Genomic DNA, 10,305 nt, shown 5'->3' with positions numbered 1-10,305 from the left:
ACCAAGGACATAACTCTATACATCCTTGTTCTACAATCCAAAATTATTACTTTTAAATAAATATTCTGCTTTACATAAAACATTTGCATATGTAGTTTTCATTCATCTACATTGGTTGAGCATTGCTCTTAAACTAATCAGCTCAACTTGTAGACCAGGGCTTCCTGAGCAAAGATGTGATTGAATACATGTTAAACATAGACAAGTTACAATTAATGGCTCCCTTTGAATTTACAGCATAAATCTAAGTTTAAAAACTGTATAAAGATCATTTCCCAGTTTTCTTTTAAACACATTATACATGTTTTGTGTAAAAAGTCTCCCTACATTTATAATTGCACTGTGGCACTAGAATTAAATTTGGGTTTCAATATTCTTGTGCCGCAGGATTTTTTTGGATGTCTACAATCGTGGCCTTGTGAGGTCATGCAGCTGCAGTATTTAAAACAGGCTGCTTCTGCATTGTGACTTGGTCACTATATTTAAAGTCTTTTTTTCCACAGTTTCTTTTCATTAAAAAGGGAGAAAATCCACATCTTGATCCTGTCTTGTTAGAGACTATTGGTGTGTTTGAATCCTTTGTAGATTACCCTAACCCATGATTAACTGCAGCTTAAAGCAAGCGGCTGCTCCATGCTCAGAAAAAAAAAAGACAGAAACACAGAGACAAACAACCATTCTTGCACACACTCACACCTAAAGACAATTTAGAGAAGCCAATTAACTTAACAGTCATGTTTTTGGACTGTGGGAGGAAGACAGAGTACCCAGAGAGAACCCACACATGCTCAGGGAGAACATGCAAACTCCATGCAGAAAGACCCTGGGCCGAGAATCAAACCCAGAACCTTCCTGTTGCCAGGCAGCAGTGCTACTCACCGCGCCACTGAGCAGCCCTGGGAATGAACAGTGGTGAAAATAGTAAGTGTAATTTAATAAAATGCGAGAATGTGAATAGGTTTGTCTTAAAATTAACAAGATGGTTAGACAGATAATTCACAGGTAACTTTTGTTTTATTGAATGGCTTTAACTTTTCTTGTGCAAATGGGTTTGCCTGACATTTAAGCACAGATTTCAGTACCTCTGCAGTGTGGGAACTACAAATCTGATATCTGTGACAGCGGTACTGCTGCTGAAGCTCCTCAGAAACTAAATTAGCACAGTGGTGAGAAGTTGGCCATCCTTTCTTTGCCTGCTTTGTGCGTCAACTTGCACGGTTTCAAGGCAACAGAGCGTATGCTGAGTGAGGGTCTGTGATGGTCGGAGAAGGCCAGACCTGTTCGGATCTATAGCTGAACTTTTCCAACCTACTCATTTTCACGGCCTTCGAAGGACCCAGTCCAGAGGCCAGTACAGTAAAGTGAGCTCAACCCTGCGGTATTACTCCAAGCCTATCCAGTTTAGTAAATCCACAACACTGAAAATCATGATCAGCAGGTCCACGAAGCAGCTTATCATAAATCTTTGAATATGCACGTATACAGGGGCAATGTCAAGGTAAAAAACCAATAACAATCAAGAGCGCAGAAGGGAGAGCATCAGATTTCTCCTGTGTGGAACAAAAGCTCATCTTTCAGAAATAGAAAAGGAAAATAAGTCTAAATGAAAAGTCAAACATGGTGGCGGCATGAATAAGAAGCCAAATAGCCTGGTTGAACAGATTACATCCCAGACACTGTACTGCGTGGCGTGCACTGCAGGAGTGAAGAGCACATAGCAGATAAAAACAAAACACTAAAACATGTTTTCATCTGGTTAGTTGGACTTTTTAATTCAATATTTTGGCTACAGTAATGCTGGAAGCTGATGCCATGGTTGCATTGTATTAATAGAAAAAGTGATCAGTCTGAGTGAAATAATTTCCTCCCTTCTCTGCAGGGACTCTGATGCAGCAGCTGCAGTCAATATCCATTCAGAGAACAGAGCAACTCTCCTGTTTCACACAAGTACAAAGGTCCCACGGATCCCCCTTAATAAATAATTTGAATATATTTAAAAACTATATACCTCTCTCAAAATCATTGTGATGTTATCCCAGAGGCATATGGAAGGCTGTGAAATCAATACATGTACCATGAAATATGTAGCTATTACAATCATAGAGGGTACATTTTATTGTAGTAAAAATACCTTTGAATAAAAAAAAAATGCAAATCAAAATTAAATGTTCCATTAAATATTTTAGAATACATTTAACATGTAAATAAATGTTTTTCTATCAATAAGGCAGGATGCCATGCAAGAGAAATGGAACGTTTGACTTTTGCTTTAACTAGAAAGTTACCCAGTTATGCCGATGATACACAGCTATACATGACAATAAGGCATAAGGCCCTATTAGATGTGAAAAATACATTCAAAATACTGCTGTTTTTTTGGAAATCAAAGACTGAAAAGTTTGGGGAATCCCTGCATTAGTGAATAATGCCATCACCAGAATTTTGCTGGAAGAAACGTAAGTAAAAGCAAACACAGCAAACATATGGAGAAAACAAGAGATTACCTCAAATACAGCACAACGAGCAACAATTGGCAATATCTGCAGCTCATTTAGTGTTGCATACCATCAGTTTAGGTCTCTCTTTCAATGTGCTATAAGGACTGGTTTTGGTTTGATGCTTTCAAACCTTTATTCTGACCAGACATGGATACATGAACTTACTTTTTTTCTCCCCAAATGTACTCATGCTTAACCAACATCATTTTTGAAGTAATGATACTTTTCCCCACCAGTTTTATCACTTCATTAGATGAATAATAGCCTAGTAAACTAGCCCCACCCGCCAGCGGCCAAAATTATTTTTGCCTGCGAGTTTAAATTACACATTTAGTCTGATTTATCAGGCAAGAATTACACATTTTAACCAAACCTGTAGATACAAACACACCATATTCAGTTAACAGAAAAATAGGACACCTATGTACTCAACATCCTTTGATCAGTTTTTGCACCCTCGATCTTTTAAGTCTTCACTGGAAAAAAATTAAAATGTCATTTTGTTTCTTTAAATAAGTGTATTTGCTCTTGAATGGATGTAAGTTAGACACTTTGCCAATAGAATAATTTACACTTAAAAGAAAATTGCAATGTCTTATAAGTGCATATTATCTAATTAACTTATTTTGGGAGTAAAAATACTCATTCCATTGGTAAATCATCTTTTTTATCTGCTCAAAGTAAGGGTAAATATACTTAAGTAATGTTGACTTATTTCTAGATTATTTTTTTCAGTGTTCTAAATTACTTGGTAGGCAGGTATATATACAAAGGACCATACATCATGGTTCCAAAGGATTCGTCACAAGGGACATTTGGAAATGTTTACACTAGGGGTGGGTATTGCCAAAGAAGTCACGATTCGATTCGAATCACGATTCACAGGCCACGATGCGATTCTATCACGATGCATCACGATACTTGAATTATTGCGATGCATTGCAATATTTTCTCCTCCATGTTTTGTTTTTGAATGACTCGGCACAGTATCCCACGGCCGGAAATGCTTGTGACACAAGGCAGCGTGCGTCAACACATTTGCAGCGACATCTACTGGACTGGAAGTTGTATTACACTTGTTTTTGGCTGATGTTCGCCAACCATTCATGCAATTTTATTTATTCATTTTTTTAAATTAATAATCGATTCTTGGCATCAAGAATCGATGCAGCAGATCACGAAAATTAGAATCACGATGCATCATCAGTATTATTTTGCACACCCCTAGTTTACACCCTTTAAGTTAGTGTCAACTCTTTGAAATTTGCAAATTCCAACTGTTAAATGCCAATATTTGCCATTTTTTAAACCTAAATATTTGTTTACTTAAAAAGCATTTTTTAAAACTTATTTTCATGTTTGGAATTAAAGGCTACTCTATCCACTTCATCTACTACTACTATGAGATCCATTCCATAACTTGGCAGCATTTCTTACCTGAAGCAGGCATCTACAAGGCAGATGTCCCTTTGCTTAAACACACCTGATTTCCATTAATGACTGATTTATGGAACTGAAATCATGGGTGTTGCATCAGGGGAATAAAAAAAGAAAAAAGGCAGGCCTCCTTGCATCGCGAACCAGGGATGAAAGACAAATCCAGGGACGGCCAAGTCCAGTCCTGTAGAGCTGCCATCCTGCAGCTTTTAGATCCATCCCTTCCCCAACACACCTGCATGAAATCAGTAGCTCTATAAGTTGCAGGATGCAAATGAGTAAGTTTTGCAGAGTTCAGTGCAGCCTAATGGAGAACAAAAAGATCAGCAGGGGAGTCATTGGAGGAGTTCCTCTGAAAATTTCTGAAAAAGAGATTCTGGAAAACATAAGCGGTGCAAAAGTAAAAGAAGTAAAACGGTTAAAAACAACAAGAAACGGAGAAAGATCTGACAGTTTATCTGTACTAATTAAATTCGAGGAAGAGCAATTACCAAGCAAAGTATTCATCGGTTACATCAGTTACAATGTCAAAATCTACAATCCACCACCATTGAGATGTTTCAAATGTCAAAAATTCGGACACATTGCAGCAGTTTGTAAAGGGAAACAGAGGTGTGGAAGGTGTGCAGGAGAACATGAATATGGTAAATGTGGAAAAGAAGCTAAAATAAAATGCTGTAATTGTGGTGGAGAACATACTGCTGCTTATCGCGGCTGTGAAGCAAGCAAAAGGTCTGAAGAAATAAAAAAAATGAAATTTGAGCTTGGAATAACTTATGCTGAAGCTGCAAAAAGGATCCCATCTCAGTCAGAAAAACCCAAACCTACAGTTCAACACACGGCAAATTTCAAACCTCTAGAGAAATCTCCAAAAATTGATGAAGACTCACTAATTGTTAAAAAGACAAATTTTGTTCTTTTCATGGTGGAAGTGATTAATTGTACTGCTCAGACGACAAAAAAAACAGAAAAAATCAAAATAATAGTGAAGGCTGCAGAAAAATATCTGGATGTTAAAGATATGAACTGGGAGATGGTTGGAAGCATGATGGAAAGACCAATGGGACCATCAGAAACTGGCAGAGGTACGATGACCTAGAGTAAATTAAAATTATACGGGCAAATGTAATTTAGTATAATTTAGTATTATGTGGGTTTAAGTTACACAGGTTATTTTATTGTATTTTTTTTTTTTTTTTTTTTTTTTTTTTGGGGGGGGTGAATCGTTTCCTGTTTCCTTGCTTTACTCCATATCAGTTGGTGGCGGTAATGCACATTTCACAAGTTTGCCAACCGCCATAAAATCTCATAAGAAGAAGAAGAAGAAGTAAGTTTTGCATCCTGTAGTCAAACCTAGACTGCTGGTCTTTATTTCTGGTTTAAGACCATTTATGATCAGTGGAAATGCAAGAACACATGCTAAAACAGGTGCTTTTATAGAGCCGTTTGAAGGTTTGGGCACTAATGATGTTTGAGTCGTTCTCTAATATTTTAGGACAATTGAATCTTATTTCTCATCACAAGATCCAGGAATTCAAAAAGAAGTGTGTAAACTTCAGAAGGCCTTTGTTAAATGTAGACTGAGCAGTTGTTTTCAGTACAGGCTGAATGTTGGGAGGACCTGATGGATGTTGCATACATGTCAGAGGCGTAAAGCCTGCGGTTTGTTTGGTCGTTGTTGCTTGGGGTGACACTGTGCGGTGACAAAGGGAGGGTTAACGACATCCATCACTGAAGCCCTTCACATTAGCCCTGAGCCAACATTTGTGTTTCTTTACATTCCTTTATAAACAAACTAAACCTCCATACCCAGACAGTTTCTGTTGCTCAAAAAAGGTAGACAATGCATCACAAATAAGTTGAAACATTTGTACAAAACTGAATATTGGAAGCCAACAGTTTGAATAAACTGGGTTAGCAGCAGCACACCAAATCTATTTGAATCTACAGAATAGATATGCTAAATAAAATACGTTATTGATCAAACCAAATCATTTAAGTGTCAAAAAGGAATAAAACCTTTTTCCTATTTTTTCTAAATCTCTTTTAGAGGCTTTTCTCAACTGCTGCATTACTTCTAGTGGATGTTCACATGTGCATACAAGTATAACTATTTGCATATCATTATTTACTAAAGCTAACATGTAAATGTGTGGTGTGATGGATGAATCAAACATACTTTGGAGAAAATCTAATTTAGTTTAAAACAGGACAAAACCACTTTTGTCTTTACATTTTTATTACACCTTTCATGAACAGCTCACAACACAGGAGAACCTGTTGTAAAGGACGAAAAAAGAAAACCAATTAGAATTACAAAAATCAAACCATACAACAGAAGAGATGTGGGGAAGTAGACCTTCCCTCTACCTGTTTATGCTTTCTCTGCGGCCGCCTCCTCATCTCCACCCTTGGTGTTACGTGTGTAAATCAGCTGAGCTCTGTGTTTGGACACCAGTTTGATCATGCCTACAAGACAAAACGGAACACCTTTAAAAAAAAGAGCCCAGATTTTTCTCTTTCAAGTGGAGCAGTACAGCTATCGCCATAGTGTTCTGCTTAATTTATTCATGTAAACAGCTTTATTATAATTATGCAGGAGTACTACAGATTATATGGACACTGCAATGCAAGTAATACAGGAATGGGAAAACTGGAAAAAGGAGAAAATATTTCAGAAAGAGGCGATAAAGGGAAACGATAAAACGTCTTCTCGGCTTCATCACCTGCAAAGAGATGTAAAAAGAACAGCACAACGAAGCCAGCCAACGCATTTCAATACAGAAATCCAGATAAGCTTCATTTCTCTACAGGCAGCAGATTGAAGAGCTGCACCAGTCAGTATGACCCCCAAGTTTTAAGGTGGCAGATTTAAATGACTCATAAAGTTGATTGTGGCAGGTGTGTGCAGGTCAATGTGACCACCATTTCCCTCCGGCTGTAAAACGACAAATATTCATGTCATGAAGCGACAAAGGTAGATGCATATTAAATGATGCAGATGATTTACTGGTTAGACTACAGGTCTCTCTATAGAACCAAGAAACCTTAGGATAAGGAGAGAAAAAAGTGACTTATTTAAAGTTAAAGATAAATCACATTCACAGTGTAAAACTTATTCCATCAAGCATTCCACATAACTCTAGAGGAGGTCAAATTGTCTCCAATGGGAAAAAAGATAATTGGAAACATGAATGATCACGTATCGTAGACATGACAGAGCCGATGAGCAGTGCTGATCATTGCTTATGGAAAGTTGCCTCATAATATTTTAGTTTGGAGAAACTTTTATTGCCTTTCAGTAAATTCAATTTAGCGCCATCTTCATCTCTGAGCATACTAAGCCCCATTAACAACATAAATCCCCGATGAACGTTCCTTGAGAGGCAGAGACAGTGTTTCCACAAGTCTCAGAAATGCTCATTTAAAACATTTCAAACCATATATTGAAGTAAAAAACAAGAACTTCACGAACTAAGTCACGCTATGGACCAAATAAAATCTAACCAACTTACTGTAATAACTTCAGTTATGGAGGTGGAAAATATCAACTTCACTTCTTATCTCTAATTTTTCAAATGACTTCAGTGTTTTAGGGTTTTTTCCAGTTTTCACCACTGCAAACCCCTAGTGGTCTGCAAGTCCATTGTTAGGGGTATATGCAAATATTTTATTTCTCAGGTAATATAATAAAATGGGACTGAAATCTGTTCTATTAAAACATTTTTTAAAGGCTTTCTTCAACTAAAGAGAAAGTTTTTTTTTCTTAAATGTTTTAGTTCACCCTTAGCTTTGACACGCATCAAAACCAAGTAGAGGAACAGGATTTATAGAACAGCCTGGTATCAGCCGTTAACCCACATCTGAGCTCTTCAAAGCAGCTCCGGTGTCATGAATGTTGAAAATGCAAAACAAATACAGTCCAACTACAATTTTTGTTCCGTATTTTGTCCCCAATTCAAGTTTAAACGTGATTATAGGAGAGATACTCAAATGAGCTCCAGATTTATAGTATGATTTTATTTTGTATTTGATACCTTACTGGCATCATATTGATGTTGGGTTTATTTTTATTTGAGAAGAAATAAAAAAAATTAAACGCTCAAGTTAGAATAAAATACTTTAGTAAAGTATTAAAATAATATAACGTTCCCCAGGTTGAAAGAGGCTGTAGGAGATGAAGGTACAGGAAAGTTTTGAACTGCTTAATAAGGCTGATTATATATTTAAAACAAAAGCAGACAAAATGTTGAATATATTTTAGACTAGTTAAAGCCTAAAATTCAAATAATTACATTTTAAGACATTAGAATATTTAATGACACTTTAAGTTTAAATAGCTAAAATAATTCATAGAAAATGACATTTAAATGTATACATCCTCTGCTGTTAACTGCAGAAACGAAAGAAAGGAAACTTTACCACCCGTTTAAAAGAAAGATTTTTCTTAAAATTAAGCTCGCTGCTACTGTTCAGATCCCGTCCTTTTTGTTCCAGATATATTGGAATAAATCTAATTGCAAGGGTTGGGTTTACCTTTGGAGAGCAGCTCCTGAAGGGCGTTCCTGGCGAGAGATCCACGGATCTTCAGCCTTTCCGACACAACGGCGGGGGTGATGAGCTTGTAGTTGGGAACTTCTTTGTACAACTTGTCGTAGGTTGCCTTGTCGAAGAGGACCAAGTTGTTGAGCTTGTCCCTCACTTTTCCCTTGGACCACTTCTGCTCAAAAGCACAGGCACTGTGTTAGATAGGAACAAAACTTGTTAAAAGTTGTGATGAAAGGTGACTAATCCCCACCTTCTTCTTGGCTTTGCCTCCAGACTTGTTGACTGGGTCCTTGTCCTTCTTGGACTTCCCTGCGTCCTTTTTCTTGTCCTGCTTAGGAGGCTGGAAACAAAGAGCATCAAGTTAAAATGATATCCACAAAATTTCAGGTCCCTGATTTCTATGAAAAATGTGTTAAGCAAAGGACTTTATTTATGAAGAAACATTGCTGTTTTAAGAGAAGAACAAATCATCTTTAATCATCTCAAATATTTCTGCTCAAGAAGAGTCTTTTATACATAAAGGCTTGTTCTACTTTTGATTAAAATCAGGATAATTACAACAGGATATTTGAAATTCATCTCAAATTGTGTATAGTTACATATCTCTTACAGGAAATACTGAAAGACTCAAAAACCAGCTCTTGTCACAAAGAAAGGAGGATCTTGATGTGTCAAGTTAATTTAGTAACAAATAGTATAAAACAATGTGATCTGTTATTAGAATATAGTATTTGGTATGAACACTGCAAGTTATTAGGTTAATTAGTTTAGAAAAGTGGAATTATTTCTAGACAAACGTTTGGACCAAGAGGGAATCAGTTTATTTTCAAAAGTAAAAAATAGACATTTTAAGGCCTGAAACAATTATTGATAACTGATTGAATTATATTTGAACTGATATTACAATAAGCATACAAGATTTCAGTTTTATGCTTGTCAAAACACTTGTCTAAGTATACTTTGCAAAACCTAAATGAGGAAATTTACTATTAACAACGAAAATTAATCTCTTAGGTCAGAAGTTTGCATTTCACGTGTCATGATGGAGAATTTATATGTGAATGTATAACTTGACTGTAAACTATGTTGAAGGCTTTGCCTTATTTTAAGGGTAAATACTTATTCATGCCATGTTATTCTAAATCTGTGTTAATGTGGCTTTATGGGAGACTGAGAAAATCATTGGTGACTGATGAGTGTCTCGATCAGAGCAAAATTAGAAGGGATCAGTCTGTTATTACGGCCTTGTCTTCGCTGACTAAATAACCAAAGCTGTCGTTTCCCTCCGCACAGTATCATAAGAAGTGCTAAAATGCAATTTCGTGTCTATGAAGTGTTTCGATATTTACATAACAGCACGAACTTGTGTAAAAATCTCCACAGCTCGTTTTCTGTCGGACAGTTTAGCTGAAAGCATGGTGGGACTAGCAACTAGCTAACCCGCTGCTAAGCACGCAAAATTGTATCAATTATGAGACCTTCTGCCCATTCTGAACGAAACGATTGACCTTCATTGATCAATGGAGTCATTCCGAATAATATAAGGCATAAACACGCGCAGTGAAATCCGACAAAGGCTTAGTTTTCTTAAGTAAAACGTGTAATCCAGAGCCTCACCATGTTTCCTCGTCAAGATGTCGGAGCGAAAGGAAGTCCACCCGTGCAAGAGTCCCTTAGGCAACCCGTATGTGCGGAAGGGACGGAGGGAATTCTGGGAGCTGGAGTTTTGTAGTCTTTTATGGTCTTTTTTTTTTATTTTTTTTTTTATCACACATCGCACCAAAGATAAAAAAAAATACATTTTATGTGAATTGGGTAAATA

General features: G+C 36.8%; 1 protein-coding gene across 1 annotated transcript; it reads right to left on the bottom strand.

Annotated features, from left to right (window-relative positions):
- Window positions 1–6,156: 6,156 nt before the first annotated feature.
- rps25 (ribosomal protein S25) lies at window positions 6,157–10,185 on the bottom strand. The gene is made up of 5 exons (XM_038285798.1): window positions 10,101–10,185; window positions 8,734–8,823; window positions 8,472–8,655; window positions 6,306–6,404; window positions 6,157–6,212 (listed from the first exon to the last, which is right to left on the bottom strand). Exons 1-4 carry the CDS (start codon window positions 10,101–10,103, stop codon window positions 6,310–6,312), a joined length of 372 nt encoding a protein of 123 aa, XP_038141726.1. The 5' UTR covers window positions 10,104–10,185; the 3' UTR covers window positions 6,157–6,212; window positions 6,306–6,309.
- Between the last annotated feature and the right edge of the window lie 120 nt (window positions 10,186–10,305).

The sequence above is a fragment of the Cyprinodon tularosa genome, unplaced genomic scaffold (assembly GCF_016077235.1).
Source record: "Cyprinodon tularosa strain WSP-4 unplaced genomic scaffold, ASM1607723v1 ctg215, whole genome shotgun sequence".
Lineage (NCBI taxonomy): Eukaryota > Metazoa > Chordata > Actinopteri > Cyprinodontiformes > Cyprinodontidae > Cyprinodon > Cyprinodon tularosa.
Note: the sequence above shows the minus strand (reverse complement) of the source record. Positions and strands in the feature narration are given on the sequence as shown.

What these genes read in the sequence shown, in the direction of transcription:
- rps25 (XM_038285798.1), bottom strand. An exon ending in GAGGCAAAGCCAAGAAGAAG is followed by an intron (nt 8,656 to 8,733) that starts GTGGGGATTAGT and finishes GCTTTTGAGCAG; the next exon opens with AAGTGGTCCAAGGGAAAAGT. An exon ending in TCAGGAGCTGCTCTCCAAAG is followed by an intron (nt 6,405 to 8,471) that starts GTAAACCCAACC and finishes TTTGTCTTGTAG; the next exon opens with GCATGATCAAACTGGTGTCC.